A 22660-nucleotide genomic window follows, 5' to 3' on the forward strand; every position below is an offset into this window, starting at 1 on the left:
GAAGAATGGTCAGATATTTGACAACTAAGATTTAATGCTAAAAAAATGCAAGGTCATGCACTTGGGCCACAAGAATCAGAGGGAACGGTACAATATAGGGGGTGAAGTGTTTCTGTGTAGAAAGGAAGAGAGGGACTTGGGGGACACAAACAGGTAGAAAAAGCGACGGTCAAATCCAGAAGGTGAATAAAGAGAGGGATGACAAGCAGGAAAAAAGAGGTGATAGTGCCCTTGTATATGTCTCTGTGAGGCCCCATTTAGAGTACTGTGTGCAGTTCTGGAGACCGCACCTATGGAAAGATATAAACAGGATGGAATTGGTCCAGAGGGCAGCTACAAAATTGGTAAGCGGTCTTGAACACAAAAAATATAGGGACAGGCTTATGAACTTCAATATGTATACCCTGGGAGAGAGAAGATATGATAGAGACGTTTAAATATCTAAGGGCATTAATGTACAAGAAGTGAGTCTTTTTCAATTGAAGGAAAACTCTGGAAAGAGGGGGCATACAATGAAGTTAAGAGGGAATAGGCTTAGGAGGAATCTAAGAAAGTATTATTTCACAGAAAGGGTGGTGGAAGCGTGGAAAGGCCTCCTGTCATGGAGTCGAGGACTGTGTCAGAATTTAAGAAAGCATGGGATAAGCATGTGGGATCCCTGAGGAAAAGGAAGAGTTAGGGGTTACAGAGGATGGGCAGACTGGATGGGCCATTTGGCCTTTATGTGCCGTCATGTTTTTACGTGAAAGCCCAGCTCAAGGACTTACAGAGAGGTCAACATTTTGCAGGTGGCATATTGTGCACTGAACAAGCTGCCATATTGTCACTGTTCTAAAGGCATAACTGGAAGCTTTTGCTGTTTACCACTATGCAGAGCTGGTACAGGTGGTTTACAAGAGTGTCACCACCCCAATCAGCTAATCTGGGGATACAAAGCCTTTTGAACTGGTAAGAATATAGGAAGTATAGTATGTTGTCACAGTGGTTTCTGACCACACTGATGTTCCTCAGTGAAAACATTTTATCTTTACAACATCCTGCCAGACCAGTTGCCGAGGAAAACAAAATTATCAAGGGTAGATGACACAGAAGGCAGTTTCACAAAGGAGTAACATCAGCCTAATGTGATATAAAAAAGGGAACAGAATGAAAATTCTTAAATGGTGACAACAGCAAGGACATACAGTCTGACGTCCGACGAGTACTTGTGAATTTGGACTGGCCAGTATTGGAGACAGAATGAGGATACTGTATTTAATGATCCTTGGTCTGAATTTTATATTCTTAAAAAGCTTGAAACAAGATGTTCACTATGCATATGAGTGTTCTATAATGAAGGATTTTATTTTTCATTCAGTGAGTTTCAAGCATCCTCCAGTCCTAGCATAACTTGAAGGTGTAAGTTTCCATTCACTATCAACCTGTTCCATACCACTTTATTTGTATTTATTTAAAAATTCTTATATACCGCTCTAACTACCAATCTAGGTAGCTCAAAAAGTATATACAAAACTTATTTTTTTACACCTTTAATTATACCTTCTGTTATTATTTCACCATGCTATCTGTTCAGCTTTTCTTCATAAAGGAGCTGTACCATCTGAACCTGCAGCCCTTTAAGGCCAGTGACTGGAGACTAGAAAGAATGCTTAGCTGCAACCTGAAACATGACTATGACGATTGGCAAAAGGAGAATCCCACCTCTGTGGAAGCCGGTAGACCAGCCAGAGGTGTGTTACTGGTTATAGTATATAAGGAAGCCCAGCCAGATACAAACTTGATGGATCAACAGTTTTCAGTGGACCTATCCTGCATCTGCTGCTAACCAAACTCCTTGCACTCTTTAGTACAAGTTCTTCTCTGCTTACTCCATGCTTAATTTCTACTCTGGTTCACACCTTATGACCAATTCCTGATCCACAGTTGGCTTCAAACCCTACCCATAGCCTAGTCTCTCTATCCACACTCCTGAACAGGGCAGGCTCTCATATTCCCTTTTATTGTCTGTTGCCCTTCGCTGTAATTTTTCTCTTTGGCTGCTCATGGTATACTGAGCACCTCGTAACAATACATTATCTGTGCAAGAACTCCTAGACCTTATTACTCAAGTGACCCTGAATTACCCTAGGCTGGTGATCATGGGAGATTTCAATCTACACATCAAAACCCCAGATACCACCATAGCCGCCTTTATGGACACAATGACAATACTAGGATTTAGACAGGAGGTCAATTCTCCAATCTACAAAAAGGGTCACACACTAGACCTGGTATTCTACAAAGGGGTTGACATTACAGAATTCTGGGATAACAGTACTGAAATAACACCCTTACCATGGTCAGACTATTTTCTACTTAAATTTTCCCTAAATTACCACCTGGAACAAATGGCACCTCCCAGAGTTTGGAAGGAGATCAGAGACAAAAAAAGCTGACCGTTGAGAATTTCCTAGATGTCTTGGACTATCCACATGTGGATGAAAAGACAACTACAGTGTCAGAACAGGTTGACATTTGGAATACACACTTAGCCAAGACCTTTGAGAAAACAGCACTACTAAAAAAGATCTTATTCCCCACTCACAAATGCTCACCTTGGTTTTCTCCAGAACTTCAGATCCTTAAACATGAAGGACGGAAACTGTAAAGAAGATGGCGTAAATCTCACCTGGTTGAAGACAGGCTAATCTGTAGGAAGCACACAACAAAGTACCACCAAGCCTTAACAGCAACTAAAAACCAATATTTCTCTCAATGCATTGCACAGGCTACCTATTCAACCAAGCAGTTATTCACTATAGTAAACAGTCTACTGCGACCCCCACAACAGAACCAACCTGCCCAGTCTAAACTGAACGGCAATGATTTTGCTGCATACTTTGCCAACAAAATTAAAAAAGTCTCTGTCAGGATTTACAGGCAATCCCACCCAGTTTCCAATCAGTTAATCAAGAGTGCACAAATTCACTCCCTCCTGCCAGAGACAGTGAGACACTTTTAACCCAATGACAGAAAAGAGCCTTGACAAAATCCTAAGAGACCTCTGACCATCTACCTGCTCCCTCGACTCCTGCCCATCAAAGATAGTGCAAGTATGGGCCTCATGGAAGGTGCCACAAAAATTGTGAATGCCTCCATTTCTAATGGGCAACTACCAACAGCATTAAAAAAAGCAGTGATTCATCCTTTACTAAAGAAAAACAACCTTGACCAGAACAAACCTGAAAGTTACCGGCCGGTATCCAACATCCTATTTCTAGGGAAACTTATACAACGGTCTGTGTTCAACTTAATGATTGGTTAGAAGAGAGAAACTGGCTAGATCCATGTCAATCTGGATTCAGAACCAGTCATGGAACAGAAACAGTCCTCATATCCCTACTAGATGATCTTCACAGAAACTGATTCGCCTCGGTGTTAGCACTGCTAGATTTCTCAGCAGCTTTTAACACTGTGGATCATGATATCTTGACTGACAGAAACTGGTATCAATGGAACAGTACTTATCTGATTCAGATCCTATCAGTCAGACCGCAACTCATCGCCACCATGGACCCTGACCTGTGGGGTACCAGAAGGATCGATACTGTCACTTATTCTGTTCAATATCTACCTCAAGCCACTAGCTCAGCTGATTCGGTCAATTGACACTCAGTTCTACATCTACGCAGATGATGTGCAGCTACTCAAACCCATTGAACCTGACTTACCTACAAGCCTTGAATAAACTGATCACCTAACATCAATTCAAGAATGGGTTAAACACAACAAACTTTGCCTGAACCCAAGTAAAACTGAGCTTCTCTGGGTCCCTAACACAAGTGGATACATACCCGATATCAAAATCTCTTTTGGGAAGTACGAACTCCCCCTCAAACCACAAGTCAGGAACCTTGGAATACAGTTAGATTCAACACTTACTCTGATTCCCCAAATCCAAGCAACCTTTAAGAGCTGGTTCTACTACTTGCGAGGCTAAAGAGATTAGGGCTCTTCAAATTGGAAAATAGACTGCTGGGGGGTGGGAGGGAGATATGATTGAGGTCTATAAAATCCTGAATGGTGTAGAATGGGTAAAAGTGAATCGATTTTTCGCTCTTTCAAAAAGTACAAAGAACAGGGTGGAAATACTTTTAAAACAAACAGGAAGAAATTTGTTCAAATTCCAGGAAAATGGCATGCTTGTGGATTAACAGACAGCTCTACAGGCTGAAAACGTCTTTCCTGATCTACCATTTTATCTGCCTGAGCTGTTTCTGGCTTACCTTGAATCAGCCCAGCTACCCCTTGCTCAGTTGAAGACTTAAGTGGATGTCTTTCCTGCGGTTTCACCCTGGGAGGCGCAAGCAGGCACCAGAGCCACTACAGAATTTCCATTCTGCTCAGAAATATTTTTTTTAGTCAATGGCGCCAAGATCGGACAAAGATGGCTCCACCAGACAAGTAGCACACTGTCTCCCATGGACATGCATCATCCCTGACAATCGGAGCAGCATATAGTGTCTGGACAAGGAGGCATCCATGAAGCATTGGCCACACACAATAATTGAGCCAGCACTGTGGCCTACTTTGGAACTCTGTAGTGGTTTTCAGCACGCTGCAAAACCTACTATGCATCAGGACTCCTGGAATATCTTCACAATAAGGAAGGATCCAAACAGCCGCCCCAGAATTAATAAAATTCAGTTATGAAAACATTCATCTTGAGGGAGAAAAATAAAGGAACTTATCATGCCTTCAAAATCTGGTACTCAGCCAGCTACCTCTTGAAGCCAAAAGGACTTACTATTCTGCTTCTAGGGAAAGAAAGCTGCTTGAGGAAAAGTGGCAGTAGATGGATAAAAGGAATTGGGAAAGCCTGACATCTCTGAGATGTACCTTAGAGTCCCAATAAACTATTTTACTTTAGTTTAGAAGTGGAACATTTCCTCATTCTCAAATGGATATCCGTTTTCCAACTAGTCCTGAAGATTACTTCCAGCACTAGTCTAGGAGCTACATGGTTCGCCTGCCACCATCTCCAGGAGACAGAGAAATATTAAACACCTAAGGCTGCATGATTCCCTTACAGGGTTGAGTCCACAAGTCTATTTCTATCTGCTGGTTGATGGACATTAACCCACAGGTTTTGGACTGGTCTGGCCTGGTAAAGGCACTAAGGAATGCTACAACAGTTGAAAAGGACAGCTAGACACCACATGTCTTGTCAAATCGACCACCATAGTAAAGTTATGCCTTACCTAACAACTGTTGGTCCTTGAGTCCTGCCAGGGCAGTGGCAATATACCCTCCCTCCAGCATAGGGAGATATAACTACTACTACTATTTAGCATTTCTATAGCGCTACAAAGCATACGCATGCCCCATCTACAGGTACATGCTGTTGTAATAGATAGCCTGTCAGTATTCTTTTAGCAAGCTGTATCCATAGGCGAGCCCTTGGATCTCCTACTGCCTCCTGTCCACTGTTTTCTATCATATGACAACAATGCTTTTATAAATAAAATTGTGCAACCCACATCTCTCTCGCTAACTCCCAGTACATCTGGATTCCTTGGGCAGCTTCCTGGACTAATCTGGCAGGAGTCAACATCAACAATTAACAGTAAAGGTACAACGAACTGTCCTCTATGCTCATGCCAAACCAGTGCAGACCAATGAGATGAAAAAAAAAAAAAAAAAAAGGTTATCTTTGGCAGGAGGAAATCCACAGTGATGTCAGAATTGCCACACCAAAGGTGACTTAATTTCTGGCTCCCAGGTCCAGTGTTGCGAAAAGGGATAGACGGAGGTATATCTTACTACTCTCTGCACAGGAACCAACCTATATTACAGGAGGCTGTCTACAAAGTGCACTCAACCAAGTTCAAATCCTTTTGAGCTTCATATCTGTGCGAGTCTTATCAGTCTGCCTCACCTCTTTGGGGGATAACCAGAAAGGACAAGCAGTCTGTCAGTCTTCCACAAAGATTCCATCTTCAGATATCTGCCGAGAGTCCACCTAACATGTAGGAGATGCAGCACCCTGCTAGACTGCTTACCTTTATGTCTTAGCAGACTAGCCAACTCAACTGTCTGGTTGAGATGAAAAGGGTAAAACTTCTTTCGACAAGAAAATGGCACTATGCACAGTGTCACCTTGTCCTTAGTCACTACTAGATATGCTTCTCTATGGGGGATTATCTGGAGTTTTGAGATCCTCTTAGCCAAAGTAATTGCTACCAGAAAGACTGCCTCACTTAACTCTTGGTATGCTGCTCTAAGGGGCTTCGAAGTACAGAGTTGCGTGGGGACAGAAATCTTACTCATCCCCGTCCAGTCCCACTGGAATCTTACCCATCCCTGCAAGAATTTAATGGTATATTTAAAAAAATGTCTGTTTGGTTCTCTCAGTCTCTCTCTCAGTTCGAGCCGCAGTACTGCAGGCACGGAAGGAACAGAAGTTGGAACTGGGAACACTCTGGTGCGCACATGTAAGACTTGTCTCTGATTCTTCACTGGCACTGTGCTGAGAGGTCACCACATGCACGTGCCAGTAGGTCAGGTGACATCTGCTGCTTGTGCCTGTCACAGCTGAGGTAATAGTAACATAGTAAGTGACAGCAGATAAAAACCTGAACGGTCTAGTCTGCCCAATAGTCATGTCTTAAGTACAAATCTAAATTATGTAATGACAGCATGGTCGGCTCTAAAACAACTTGATCACCAGTTCTTATTGTCTAGGAGATACTTTCAGATCACCAACCTAATGATGATCCTCTTGGCAAAAATCCTATCAAACCATAACCTCAACCCACATATATACGCCGATGATGTAACAATATACATCCCTTTCAAACAAGGCATCAAGGAAATCTTCAACGAAATTAACCAAAGCCTATACATCATGAACACCTGGGCAGACGCATTTCGTCTGAAACTGAATGCAGAAAAGACTCAATGCCTGATACTCACTTCCCAGTACAACACGAAGGAATTTACCGCTATAAATACACCAAAACTAAACCTCCCAATCTCAGAAACGTTAAAAATCCTTGGAGTTACTATCGATCGCCACCTAAAACTCGAAACCCACGCAAACAACACAACCAAAAAGATGTTCTACAGCATGTGGAAACTGAAAAGATTAAGATCATTCTTCCCAAGATCCGTTTTCCGCAGCCTAGTGCAATCCCTCGTACTCAGTCATCTGGATTACTGCAACTCGCTGTACGCAGGCTGCAAAGAGCAAATCCTGAGGAAACTTCAGACAGCCCAGAATACAGCAGCCAGACTCATCTTTGGAAAACCAAAATATGAAAGTGCAAAACCCTTACGAGAGAAGTTACACTGGCTCCCACTTAAGGAACGCATTACTTTTAAAGTATGCACATTAGTCCACAAAATTATCCACGGCGAAGCCCCAGCCTACATGACTGAGTTAATTGACTTACCACCCAGAAACGCCAAAAGATCATCACGAACCTTCCTCAACCTACACTTCCCTAACTGCAAGGGCCTGAAATACAAGACGCTACACGCGTCAACCTTTTCCTACATGAGCACGCAGTACTGGAACACACTTCCGCGCAACCTGAAAACGATTCACGAACAAACCAACTTCCGCAAATTACTGAAAACACATCTTTTTGATAAAATCTACGGAAGGAACCAAAACATATAAAATCCACACTCACTGCTCCGTTATACATCAACACATCCACCTAAGAATTCTCAATCCTGAAATCACCACACTCATACCTTTAACCAAAGAAGATGTATACCATAGGCTATCCGTTGTTTTATATGCCATATATTGTCCTCAGAATCTCTAGTTTTTCATTGTTTTCCTTTCAATGTTTCTATATTCTTTTCCATTGATATATTCCTTAACGATACTTTGACTTGATTTGATTTGTATAACTCTTCACAATGTAATCCATAACCGAATTGGAACAAAATGTTATTTCCATTATTCATAATGTATTGTAAGCCACTTTGAGCCCGCAAAAAGGTGGGAAAATGTGGGATACAAATGCAATAAATAAATAAATAAGGGGTGGCCTTTGAGTTTTCCAACAGCCAGCTGGCTACTAGTAGCACAGAAAATAATAAGAAAGACTTTCAGACATTGATCAATATCACATGAACTCAGTAGCAACCAGAAATGGATATGCTGTGTCACTGGAAGCCCACCAAATCAAATCCCATATGAAATATTTATTATAAACAGAGAGTACTATTTAATATACAGTACTCTCTGTTGTCACCTACTCCCTCGCCCTCGTAGTACCAATAGTATTTGTAGTATCAAATTCTACTACATCAATGCTCATAATATATGTGTTGGCTTCCACCCTGATTGTAGAACAGGAAAGCTATAAATCTATTATGCTTAAGTTCTAGGTAGTAACACCACTTACCTGTTGAGTATGACTTCCTTGTTGGCTAGACGACTCTTGATTTTATTGGTTAAATAATCCAAAAATAGTGACCAGATATCCAGGCAAGAAAAGTAACCTTCATGTGTTGGCTGAAATCAACAAATAAAAATCTCTTGAAGCAACACTACAAAGTACATGTAAGGGTCATCAGTAGTTTTCTGGAAGCAATATGATACGAGATGAAGGACTAACTGATCAGTAACTCCTAGAACTCGGGGTTTCTCAGACTGAAACCAAGTTTTTATTACACAACTAAGTCACTAAGGTATTGGGGGCCTTTGCTTACCAATTTTTCATTGCTTTTTATGACACTGGTAACATCAGTGAACAGAAATAACTAGGGGACTTATATTCAATACAAAGTTAAGCACTGGCTTTGTATATGTGTATAAGCTAGGCCAGCAAAATATCAGACCTAACCACTGTTCCATCTAAGCTGAGCGGGTGTCCTCCAACTGCATTGCTACTAGTAAGGGGTGGTGCTTCAATACTGTGTTTTCAATCTCTAAGGACAAGCAGGCTCCCTGGAGTCCTGTAGAATTTCCTTGTCTCTCACTATTGGAAATGCGATAGTGAAACAGCACCCTCCACTGGCAGGACTGTAAATGGAGGACTCCTGCCCAACTTAGAGGGAACAATGGGCCTAATGTGTATAAATTATCTGCAGAGCAGCTGGATTTTGTCATTCACAAGGTAACTTTTGTGCCAGGTTCCAGCCACCCCTAACAATATCCATTTTATATACAGATAAATGCTGTTGCATACAATTTTGTGTAATGGCATTTATTCATATGATTACGGCAAATTAAACAAACAAAAAAACCCAAGTTCAATAGTATACATTTATAGTGTGACACATTGCAAATAGAGAAAGGAAAAATTTGCCAAACTCGTGCACGTCTGTCAATGGGACTCAGTGGAAAGAAGTAACTAAAGGAGCGGGGAAGGAATGTATGCCAAACCCAACAAACTAATCTCCAAAGGCTGAACATAGTAAAGTGCAAATTTAACCAGATACAACAGAGTGTTAAATCTGGTTTCAATAAATTTGCACTTTACTACGTTCAACTTTTGAAGATCAGTTTGTTGGGTTTGGCCTACATCCCTTCCCCACTCCTTTAGTTAGTCTTCTCGTGGGGAATGTCTCCTTATTTTGTTGGGTACTCTGTGGAAAGAAACATGGTAAAGTGTCTCTCAGTGGGGTAGCAGAGGCTATATATGGCTGTGGGGAGCATAGATTGGTACTGTGCATATACCTGTGTCTACCTTGAGAGCATAGGTATGTTGTGTGTGGGCATGCCCTCAGAACTCCTCCCCCTCACTGCTACCTTTCCCCCAATCTCTTCCTCCCCTCACTCATGCACTCTTTCTTCCTGTCCCCCTCTCCCATCTCTCTGGCACTCTCCACTATACAGTTGCTTTCTGTTGCCACATTATCAGACACCCTCCACTCAATTTGCATTTTTTGAACCTACAGTTTCCTTCTCCTTTGGCCTCTAGTTCAATTGGTTATGGCACCATAAGCCTCCATTCACAAACATAACAGCAGTTCCAAGGGAAAACATGTCCATATTTGAATGCCTTAAAACCTCCTGCTGTCTACAGCCCATGGTATGGTTAGCATCAATTAATTCTGTTTTCACTCAGCTGAACCCAGCCATGGTAAGCCACCATTACTGTTAAGATTTTAGGATAAAAGGGCAGAACAACTTAAACACCTCCCACCTCCCCCCCACCAACACACACACTACTAGGAAGTTTCTTTTTTGTACCTGGTGAAAAGTATATTTAAAAAGCAGAGCCAGAAATTCAACCACAGGGAACTGAGAGTTGCATTCAATCCTTCTCAGGTGTACACTCACAAAGAGGCGCAGGAAATCTGTAAATTTTTCCACATAGCTAAAAAAACAAAACAAAACAAAACAAAACAAAACAAAAAGGGAAAGCCAAATTTAAACATGTGATCATGGAAGAAACTAAATAAAAATGATACGAAATATAAAATGTATTCATTTATAAGCCCTTCGATAGAAATTTAAAAAAATAGATTAAAAATTCAACAGGCAGTTTTGACAGTTAAAATATAAAGCCCTGTAACAATTACCTACATGTTGGGCAACACTTCATTCCATTAAATACCTGAAACATAGCAGAAAAGACAATCTAGTCAAAAGGGACTTAACAATGAAATAACAAAATCCGAATCACCTTCAGGTGACACAGTAAAGCATAAAAAAAGAAAATCGGTGTTGCATGGAGGTCTAAGTCAAGCTCAGCACCATGATTGTGAACAGAACTGATTAAGGTGCCTTACTGAATACAGCTGGCATCTTGTGCAGCGCTAGTCACAAGGCAGGGAAGCTGAAAGGCAATGACGTTTTAGTAACTGTAATGTACCTATTTGATACAAGTATATTTGTTTAAAAATAAATAAATAAATAAATCACCACCCAAAACCCATGGTGGCCCCTGGAGTTACAGATCTGACTTGTAGTGAAGAGACAGTAAGGTTCCAGAACAAAAGAACACAGATCACTTTCATTTTCATCCTACCTTCTGTGTTGATGTAGAACTTAAGTTTCTTGTTAAAGATGCAACAGATAGTAATTAATTGTAAAAAAAAAAAAAAAAACCCTGCTAAAATTGCCACCTTTTAGGCGGGAAAAAAAGGGAAAAGTGATGCACAAACTACTCATTCTCCACAAATCAATGACATATCTAGTTCATCTATCAGACATGGACATGACAGTCTGGAGTAAAACTAGCAGACCTTTTATTTCCTAATTCACCCCTGAATGCCAATCTCAATGTTTTAAACAGATGACTAAGATATTTGTCTCTGGCAACTGGAACTTGAAACTGGCTTTTCACTTTTGAAACAGTATCATGATATAGTAAAGACAATTATTTCTAGGAAACAGAACTCTTGGTCTCCATATTTGGCATATTATTGCTACCTCTTTATTAAAGACATGTCTGGTCCTTCATGGTTTTCAGTGAACACAATACACTGCATCTGGCTTTAAAGAATTTTGAGATGTATAATGTTAATGTACTACTATTATTACAGGTATTCAACTGCCAGTTTCCTTTCCCTTTCTTAGCAAAATAAGGGAAGCCTGCTAAAATTAGACCTGTGGGCCCACTCACTGATCTCTTGGCACCAATTCTCCAAATCTGTGTGCAGATAAATTTGCAGTGTTCAGTATGCGTTCTTACAGCCACAAGTCCATAAGTACAGGTGTCACTGTAGTCACACCCGATCCAGAGTGAGGTTCTCATTTTGCACAAACTCCCTTCAAACTGTGCTTTCACAACTGAAATAAAAAAGCAGCCACATACACACATAAAGAAAAAAATAAACAAAACAAAAACAAAAAAGAGGAAACACAGAAACTTGATGTAAGGAACACAGTTTCAGCTACAGGTTGCAAGGGCCGCTATACATTAAAATTCTGTATGTTCATGGGCAAGCTCTCTCAGACTTTCATACCTGCAGTAAAACCAGATTAAACTATTCATTATAACTTTCTGGGAAACTTTACCCAGAATGTTTGACCTTGGGCTCCATCTTCATCTCAGGAAAGCACATTTTCTTAACAGTCCTACAACTAAAAGGAATACTGGATACTGATACACTATTACAGTTATTATGCAAAGTTTCCTCATCTTTTCTTAACAAAAGCCCTGCAAGACAGAGGAAGCCTCCAATCACTGAACTCTGATTAGAAAGAAAGAATGTACAAGGCTAAGCCAGTCAGATGATTCCACTGCCTAAAACCTTTCAAGGCATAAATGATACAGATAAGGACCATTTTTATGAAACATAGTAGCCAGGCACTGTTCCAAAAGATCTGTAAGTCACTGTTTGGAAGAGAGTTAACCAAGGGCATTCTTTCACAACTGAGATGACTTCAAAAACAGAGCTGATGGATATTCTCTCAAAACAGCAGTAATGCCCTATTACTTTCCATCCTGGTCTCCATGCAGAGTGATGTTAGGGCTTGGTATCAGTGTCAGGAGGAACCTTCCATTCAGAAGAAGTTGCCTAGCAACATGACTATCAAAGACATCTCCTGCTTCCTCAGTGGCCGTATTTTCCCATTGAAAATGGTTGTTACTGGATGACCTCATTTTAACCAAATCGGGATGCACACAGCACCTATAATGTTTATTGAACAGTAAGGTATTTAGATGAATTCTAGCAAGTCTTGGGTATTTGATCATCAAAAAATGCTAATACCCTATTAACATATAGCCCTTGGAATACTTAATAGAAAATATATCTTAAAGTAAGTCATCTTATATGCTGGGTTCTAATAATATATAGCCTCTAGTAGTCAATCATATAGCAGAATTTCTTGCTATCATTTTATAATTTACATTAAAGCAATGTTTTGTCAGCAGGACCATTTACAAGAAAAGACAACTAGCCTGGAAAGACAAATCCTTTGTGGATGTAGCAGAGATCTGTCGACAGAATATTTCACAAGAAATGGTGGTGAAACACAAAGGCCAAGGAGAGAAATATATATGCTCACATTCTCCTAGCTATTTGTTGAGCAATAAGGGCTCTTAAGACCTGCTGGTAAACACAAACCACATAAAAAAAAATCTCACTAAAAAGAGACAAATGCAAACCATGCAGCAGAATCAGTCAACTTACATCCAAGGTGAAGCACTTTTCATGTTCAAAAAGGAAGTGCAAACCTCACAACTTGATAAACAAACAGGAAAAAATTGTTACATAGTGGGAATGTAGCCAAAGCTCCAAGGATAGGCTACAACCCGTCAACAGTTTCCCTTATGTACAAGCTAGGTAAACCATTCTGCCTTCACAAGTTCTGGCCTACAAGAAGCCAGAGTAAAACTCAGTGCAATCTTACAAACAACAGTTTTTATGTGCCTTGCTCGTGCTTTCCCTACTCCAGTGCTGACACCCCGTAGCTCTTCAAATTCATCTCAATTCTGCCTTGAAGCACTTACTCCTCTTCTAGTACATATCCTTTTATACGCAGCTCTGCCCATGCGCCTCTGTACTGATATGCAGTGCCTCCTACTGTTTCAGCTCTCCTAATGTCCAGAAATACTTCTATTTCATTTAAGTGATTATTTAGAACTCCTACTCATAGATGGACCAACACACGACACACACAAAATTTCTGGATAGTCTGTGCTTCAGTCAAACTAGTCACACTGAAGATCTAAACTAAAAATGGTTAGTATTTTCATTCACTAAGGGGTCCTTTTACTAAGCAGCGGTAAAAGGGGGCCTGAACTAGCGTCAGTGCGCGTTTCTGATGCGTGCTGGAGGCCCCCTTTTACCGCAGCAGGTAAAAGGCTAGCTTTTTTTTTCCTCAAAAAGAAATGGCCGTGCGTTAAGTGAACCACTTGCCGTGAAGTCATTTGGGGGGAGGGGGGAAGCACTTACCGTTACCCACTGAGGTGGCAGTAAGGGCTCTTGCTGCCCGATTACCACCAGGTAAGCACCGGCACTACAAAAATAGAAAATATTTTTGTAGCACCGGAAATGGCGCGAACCAGGGGTGGGAACAAATGCCGGGCTCTGCGGTAGATCTGGATTGGCATGCGGCATTAGTAAAAGGGCCCCTAAACTAGCTAATCCACCACCAAATGACACCAATGAAAATCCATCATTCCAGCTGTATAAAATATCTAGACCAAAATGACCCTCCAGTAACCCCCTATTCCACTCTAATTCAGTAAATAGCTACCTTTTTATCGCTCAAGACAGGAGAAAGATAAGACATGGACTGGAAAAGAATGTCGAGGTTCTTTTACCTCATGTCGTCTCTTCTGCTGCTTGCTGCCACAGCCAAATGAGGTGCCTTAGTCGGCTCTTTCACTACCTCATACCTGCAGTCAAATAGCAAGGGGATGGGGAGTGGAGAGGAAGGGGATGGGGAGTAGAAAGATGGAGACAAGAGCAACCTAGAACATCATACACTCCTCGAAGCTGCAAATTCCTTAAACCAACGCACTCTTACCTTGGCACCCTTACCTCCTGTTCATTCACTGTAACAGTTCAGCTCTCTGAAAATTAAAAGGATTATGGCTACACCAAATAACGTAAACCAATGGAGACTGGAAACAGCTCACTATTATATACCTTATGTTGCTACTATGCTGTTTCAGACTACAGTCTTACCTTTCATCCAGCTCCTCTAGCCGACTCTTCACTGTATGGGCATTCGTTTCCTTAGTGATTTTCTGCAGCAAATAGAAAGTTTGCTGGAACATTCGTAGCAAATACTCCTCAAACTCCATGGGCACACAGTTCTTGGACATGAGTTCATTGATGCAAGACATGGCCAGGACCCCAAGCCGGCCACGTTCCTGCTGCCATATGCAGTTCTGGCTGCTACCATTGACTGATTGTGTCATTTTCTTGACACGCGTATCACAGCCAAAACGAGCAAAATGGAATATTGTGGTAAGAAGGGATGGGGTGATGCTGGTGGACAGAGGGATCCAGCTAAAGAGATGGGCCAGGCACTCCAACGCCAAAGAACTGATGTACTCGCTCTCAACGTCCAGAATGGGGATTGGCTGGTTCAACAGTTTGGCTGCAGTGGGGGTCTGCAACAGATTACTTAAAAGATCACCTAGAAAAACAAAAAAAAGACTGTGCTTAGAAGAGATGAAAGGACACATACCAGTTTCCTTTCACAGATGTTCCACTAGTCCCTATAGGATCTGCAGACTTGCTTAGAACAAAGCAATGATGCATCATCTCAGGGTGAGGAGAAAAATACCACATTCAAAATAAGGGTTTTTTCCCCAGACCATAACAACTTTGTAACATTTTAACAATGGAAACCAAACAAATCAGTTATTACATTAAATAAAGTGGAGAAAAAAATCAGTGTAAATACTCTTCAAGGGAAAGAACAGATACAGTAATCTATGGCTTTAGAGCTGCTGTTGGATACAGAAAATCCTTCATTTTCTTGTATGCTACCCAGTTTGACCAGTAAATGTGCTATGCAAAGGCTGTAAAAAAAAATCCACTTTACATTTTTTTTACAAAATGACACCCATAGGGCCACCACATCACAGAAGTTAACACTTGCAAGAAAGTGCTAAGTGGGACTACCAACAGTGTGTACAGTATAGTTTCTGATTTCAGGTTTTAAAAATACACTGCTAAGACACCCCCAATGCAACACAAAATTAACAAGACATTTATTAGATCAACACTGGAAAAACATCTTTTATTTTAGCATTCTGTCATTCTCCCCCTGGCTTTTCAAGCACTTCTACTCAGTTTTTATTAATTTATTTTGCACTGATGGCTCCTGACACAAACTTTAGTGATGTGAAAAAGATTTCTCCCACCTCCATGCCTGATTTCCCCCATTACTGCACATTTGTTAACTGAATGGTTTCTGATGTTTAAACACAAGGGAAATGGAAATGGGACTTATATACCGCCTTTCTGTGGTTTTTCCAACTACATTCAAAGTGGTTTACATATTATATACAGGTACTTATTTGTACCTGGGACAATGGAGGGTTAAGTGACTTGCCCAGAGGCACAAGGACCTGCAGTGGGAATCGAACCCAGTTTCCCAGGATCAGAGTCCACTCTAGGCTATATTAGATAAAGGTAACCTGAGTAAAAATGTAACAGTTTTTGAATTATAACTTAATTTAAGGAACAGAGTTACCCAACACGCATATCACACATGTGAAAAAGTAATCACCTCCCTAAACCTCTCCTAAGCCATTAAGAAGTAGATTTGGTTTTGTACTTCAGGTTATTGCCATGTTGTATAAACTATTTATGCAGAATTCATGGTTCCTTCAATAAGGAGAAATTAGATTTTACCTGCTAATTTGCTTTCCTTTAGTCCCTCTAGACTGGCACAGATGGGTTATGCACTCCTATCAGCAAATGGAGACCGAGAACACACTAAACTTCAAGACACCGTAAATGTGGGCTGTGCAGTCGCTTGGAATTCAGTCTACTAATAGCAAATCAGTCTAGTAATAGCAAAGCAGAAAAATAGCCTACGAACAAGACCCTGCAGCGAGAGGAGACTATCTAAGAACTGGCAACACACGAGTCGCTCCCTGAGGAACACCATATAAGTACATAAGTACATAAGTAATGCCATACTGGGAAAAGACCAAGGGTCCATCGAGCCCAGCATCCTGTCCATGACAGCGGCCAATCCAGGCCAAGGGCACCTGGCAAGCTTCCCAAACGTACAAACATTCTATACATGTTATTCCTGGAATTTTGGAGTTTTCCAAGTCCGTTTAGTAGCGGTTTATGGACTTGTCCTTTAGGAAACCGTCCAACCCCTTTTTAAACTCTGCTAAGCTAACCGCCTTCACCACTTTCTCCGGCAACGAATTCCAGAGTTTAATTACACGTTGGGTGAAGAAAACTTTTCTCCAATTTGTTTTAAATTTACTACACTGTAGTTTCATCGCATGCCCCCTAGTCCTAGTATTTTTGGAAAGCGTGAACAGACGCTTCACATCCACCTGTTCCACTCCACTCATTATTTTATATACCTCTATCATGTCTCCCCTCAGCCGTCTCTTCTCCAAGCTATATAGCCCTAGCCTCCTTAGTCTTTCTTCATAGGGAAGTCGTCCCATCCCTGCTATCATTTTAGTCGCCCTTTGCTGCACCTTTTCCAATTCTACTATATCTTTCTTGAGATGCGGCGACCAGAATTGAACACAATACTCAAGGTGCGGTCGCACCATGGAGCGATACAACGGCATTATAACATCCTCACACCTGTTTTCCATACCTTTCCTGATAATACCCAACATTCTATTCGCTTTCTTAGCCGCAGCAGCACACTGAGCAGAAGGTTTCAGTGTGTTATCGACGACGACACCCAGATCCCTTTCTTGGTCCGTAACTCCTAACGTGGAACCTTGCATGACGTAGCTATAATTCGGGTTCTTTTTTCCCACATGCATCACCTTGCACTTACTCACATTAAACATCATCTGCCATTTAGCCGCCCAGTCTCCCAGTCTCGTAAGGTCCTCTTGTAATTTTTCACAATCCTGTCGCGATTTAACGACTTTGAATAACTTTGTGTCATCAGCAAATTTAATTACCTCGCTAGTTACTCCCATCTCTAAATCATTTATAAATATATTAAAAAGCAGCGGTCCTAGCACGGACCCCTGAGGAACCCCACTAACTACCCTTCTCCATTGTGAATACTGCCCATTTAACCCCACTCTCTGTTTCCTATCCTTCAACCAGTTTTTAATCCACAATAGGACATTTCCTCCTATCCCATGACCCTCCAATTTCCTCTGTAGCCTTTCATGCGGTACCTTGTCAAACGCCTTTTGAAAATCCAGATACACAATATCAACCGACTCCCCTTTGTCCACATGTTTGTTCACTCCTTCAAAGAATTGAAGTAAATTGGTCAGGCAAGATTTTCCCACACAAAAGCCATGCTGACTTGGTCTCAGTAATCCATGTCCTCGGATGTGCTCTGTAATTTTGTTTTTGATAATAGCCTCTACCATTTTCCCTGGCACCGACGTCAGACTCACCGGTCTATAATTTCCCGGATCTCCCCTGGAGCCTTTTTTAAAAATGGGCGTTACATTGGCCACCCTCCAATCTTCCGGTACCATGCTCGAATTTAAGGATAAGTTGCATATCACTAGCAGTAGCTCCGCAAGCTCGTTTTTCAATTCTATCAGTACTCTAGGATGAATACCATCCGGTCTAGGAGATTTGCTACTCTTCAGTTTGCCGAACTTCCATTTTCCTGCTGTGCTGCTGCCAAGGCTGATGAACACTACCAACGCAGCTAAAGGACAGCCTGAAACCAAGGACCAAATCCCCAATTGGCCTGCCTTTGACAGGTAGAACACACCATGAACCAAGGCCATGGTGAACCTGTATTTGTTTTTGGGGTTTTTTTGCATTTAAGGGGGGCGGTGGGGGAAAGAAGAAATCTTCCAACCATTGTGCTACTACCTCGCACAAATCTCAATCCAAGACAGAATCCAGACACAACCTGGGTGGGCTATGTGCAGTCTAGAGGGACTAAAGAAAAGCAAATTAGTAGGCAAGATCTAATTTCTCCTAACCCATCATCCCTCTATACTGGCACAAATGGAAAGTGGAGGAGTGGCCTAGTGGGTTAGGGTGGTGGACTTTGGTCCTAGGGAACTGAGGAACTGAGTTTGATTCCCACTTCAGCTCCTTGTGACCCTGGGCAAATAACTTAACCCTCCATTGCCCCATGTAAGCCGTATTGAGCCTGCCATGAGTGGGAAAGCGCGGGGTACAAATGTAACAAAAAAAAAAAAAGTACTAAAAGCAGTGACTTCAGAGGCGGGACCCTCAAAGCCCAGATTCCAACACTCGAGCCCCAATGACCGCATCCTGCCGAGCGTGCACATCCACATGGTAATGCCATGCAAAAGAAAGCAGAGAAGAACAAACTGCCGCTTTACAAATGTCAAGAGACGCAACCAGCGAATCCTCCATCCAAGACGAAGCCTGAGCCCTGGTGGAATGAGCACGCAAGAACATAAGCAGATGCAATTGCCTCCTTATCCTCCGAGCAATAGTCACCTTAGAAGCAGCCTCCCCCCTTTGTGAGCACCACCAAATCAGCACAAACAGCCTGTCCGTGCACCAAACTCCCAGGAAACCCGGAGATAACACTTCAGCATCCTCCTGAGGTTCAAAGCATGGAGCCGCCGCTGCTCCATTGTACCCAAGTGATCCCCAAACACAAGAAGAACCACTGACCGATTGACATGAAACGGAGAAACCACCTTGAGAAGAACTCCACCTTGTACACACTGGGCAGATTTCAGCATATTGTCTTTTTTTTGGGTGCCAACCACACAAGGTGAACCCTAGCATCAGGTAATTATGATTTGGGTTAGTTTTCCCCAATATACATCACTTTGCATTTATCCACATTAAATTTCATGTGCCAGGCTGGACAAGAAACTTTACACCTTTCGGAAAATGGTACGCATATATTGAAAAATATAAACCAGATGCACTGCAATTTGGGTATATAACACGTACCCTGGAATATTTTCTTGCCCAAATAGTCCAAAAGCCAAATATGCTTTCTTCATCATCGTTTTGACTAGTCTTATACTTAAGTCCAGCTTCCTAGACATCAGCTGAATGGTAAGCAGGGAGTGCTACATATGAAGCTGTTGGTCATACTATTGACCTTTTACTTCCTTTATAATTAACGAACTTTACAAACCACTTAGACAATCTAATTTGATAAGTGGTATATCAAAAAAGTATGGGCACAGTGGTTTTTGGGGCTTCAATGAATTTTATTTATTTGTTACATTTGTATCCCACATTTTCCCACCTATTTGCAGGCTCAATGTGGCTTACATAGTACCATAAAGGCGTTCGCCAATTCCGCTATAAACAGTTACACAGTGATGTTGTGGTAGAATGAGGTTCATGTGGAACAGACATATTAAGGAATCGTATAGAGGAAGAGTGAAGTTATATCCATTACGTGCTTTGGTTTCGTAGTGTTGCAGGGTTCAGGCATTTAAGCTGGGTCGGTAGGGTATGCGCCTTTTGGAACAGGCAAGTTTTTAGTGATTTCCGGAAGTTTAGGTGGTTATACGTTGTTTTCATGGCTTTTGGTAATGCGTTCCATAGTTGTGTGCTTATGTAGGAAAAGCTGGATGCATGAGTTGATTTGTATTTGAGTCCTTCGCAGCTTGGGTAGTGGAAGTTTAGATATGTTCGTGTTGATCCGGTTGTATTTCTGATTGGTAGGTTGATGAGGTCTGTCATGTATCCCGGGGCCTCGCCGTAGATAATTTTATGAAACAGGCTGCAGATTTTGAAAGCAATACGTTCTTTGATTGGCAGCCAGTGCAGTTTTTCTCGGAGGGGTTTGGCGCTTTCGAATCGCGTTTTTCCAAATATAAGCCTGGCTGCCATGTTTTGAGCGGTCTGAAGTTTCTTTATGAGTTGTTCTTTGCATCCTGCATAAATTCCATTGCAGTAGTCTATATGGCTTAGAACCATTGATTGTATCAGGTTGCAAAATGTTTCCCTCAGGAAGAATGGTTTCACGTGTTTGAGTTTCCACATTGAGTAGAACATTTTCTTTGTTGTAGATTTCACATGGCTCTCTAGTGTAAGGTTGTGGTCGATTGTAACACTGAGGATTTTCAAGCTGTCTGATATGGGGAGGGTGAAATCTGGGGTGTTTATATTTGTGGGGTTGTTCGCATTGTATTGGGATGACAGGATGAGACAGTGTGTTTTTTCTGTATTGAGTTTTAGTTTAAATGCATTTGCCCATGAGTTCATGATGTTCAAGCTGAGCTTAATTTTGTTGGTGATCTCTGTCAGATCATGTTTGTAAGGAATGTATATTGTGACATCGTCCACATAAATGAAAGGGTTAACGCCTTGGTCGGATAAGGACTTGGCTAGTGGGGGTCATCATTAGGTTGAAAAGGATCGGTGATAGTGGTGATCCTTGAGGTACTCCGCAGTCTGCTTTCCATGGTGATGATATATTTGAATCTGATTTCACTAGATATGTTCTAGTGGTTAGGAAACCCTTGATCCAACTAAGTATATTTCCTCCGATTCCGAAGTAATCTAGGAGTCTTAGTAGTATATTATGGTTTACCATGTCGAATTGGAGGAGAAGTATGCTTTTACCTGTTGCTATTTCCTGTTTGAATTTGGCTAGGAGAGTAATTAGTACTGTTTCAGCGCTATGGAGGGGGCGGAATCCTAATTGTGATTCATGTAATATTGAGACTTTGTTTATATAATCAGTAAGTTGTTTGGTTACCATGCTTTCCATCAATTTGATTACCAGTGGGATAGATGCTACTGGGTGGTAGTTAGTGATTTCATTAGATTTTTTTCTTGGTATCTTTTGGTACTGGGGTGAGTAGGATGTTGCCATTTTCCTTAGGGAAGAGACCTTGTTGAAGCATGTAGTTTAGGTGGTATGTGAGGTCTGCTATAAAGCGGTCAGGGGCAGATTTTATTAAGTAGCTGGGGCAGGTACACAATTTACAGTGGGTGTTGGAGAACCTTTTGATCGCCTGGGAAACTGTTTTGGTAGTGAGGAGAGCGAAGTTTGACCAAGTTCAGTCACCTGGGTATTCTCCAAGGGTTGGGTCCAAGCCATTGATGAAGTTTTCGATATCGATATTGTCCTGAGGTAGAGTGTTCCGTAGGTTTGCAATTTTTTCATTGAAGTATTTAGCAAGTTTGTCTGCATTGGTTTTAGTGACCAGCGTGATGTCTAGTAGTTTGTTCATGAGTTAGTATAGTTTCTTCGTGTCTTTGTAATCTGGCCCTATTTTAGTTTTATAGTATGACCTTTTGGTCTGTCTTATTGCGTATTTGTATTTTCTTTGTATTTGTTTCCATGCATTGAGTGTGTGTTCATCTTTTATTTTTTTCCATGCTCGTTCGAGTTTCCTGGATTGTGTTTTTAGTGTTTTCAGTTCATCGTTGAACCATGGTATGGAGTTATGCCTATGTGAGGTTCTTGTACGTAAGGATGCTATTTTGTCTAGTATGCTTCTGCATCTTTTATCCCATTCTGTGAGGTAGTATGTGGAGTCCGGTTATGCTATCCATTCGTTATTGTATATCTGTTGCCAGAATGTTTTCGAGTCTATTTGGCCTCTTGTGCTGTAGGTTGTGTGTTCTTGTGTGCAGTTTGAACCCTTCTTCCGCCATTTTAGGGATAGGTTTAGTTTGTGATTGGTCCATGGTGTTTCTGTCCATTTAATATTTGTTACTATTAGGTTCTGGTCTGTTGACAGTTTGTGTGAGATGAGGTCGAGTGTGTACTCTTTGACATGGGTTGCTTGCATTTGTGGCCATTTCAGATCCCATAAGTGGAGGAATTCCTTACATTCTCGTGCATTGGTAGAGTTTGGGTCTTCTAGGTGAAGGTTAATCTCTCCTAATACTAGTATATTGGAGTTGGTTGCACAAGTGTTTGAAATGAAGTCAGTGAAATTTGTCTGGCCTTCGTTCCAATTACGTGGTGGTCTATAAAACAAGACACAGTTAAGGTGATCAAGCAAGGTTTTGTTGTGGATTCGGATTGAGGCAATTTCAAGTTGGGTTGTTATGGACTCAGCAGTAGTTTCGGTGGAAAAGTGGGATCGATAGATTAGTGCTATGCCTCTGCCTTTCTTTTCCTTTCTGGTCCAGTGAGCGATTTTGT

The 22660-nt window shown here is 41.5% G+C and overlaps 1 protein-coding gene across 1 annotated transcript in view; it reads right to left on the bottom strand.

Moving 5' to 3' along the window:
• Positions 1–22660, bottom strand: part of XPO6 (exportin 6) — a 224626-nt gene that overhangs the window by 112862 nt on the left and 89104 nt on the right. Inside the window, exons 7-9 of the mRNA XM_030211002.1 lie at positions 14593–15049; positions 10196–10322; positions 8403–8512 (exon numbers count right to left, since the gene is read on the bottom strand). Of these exons, the coding sequence (XP_030066862.1) occupies positions 8403–8512; positions 10196–10322; positions 14593–15049 (694 nt within the window). The remainder of the gene's footprint in view (positions 1–8402; positions 8513–10195; positions 10323–14592; positions 15050–22660) is intronic.

This window comes from Microcaecilia unicolor, chromosome 8 (assembly GCF_901765095.1).
Source record: "Microcaecilia unicolor chromosome 8, aMicUni1.1, whole genome shotgun sequence".
Lineage (NCBI taxonomy): Eukaryota > Metazoa > Chordata > Amphibia > Gymnophiona > Siphonopidae > Microcaecilia > Microcaecilia unicolor.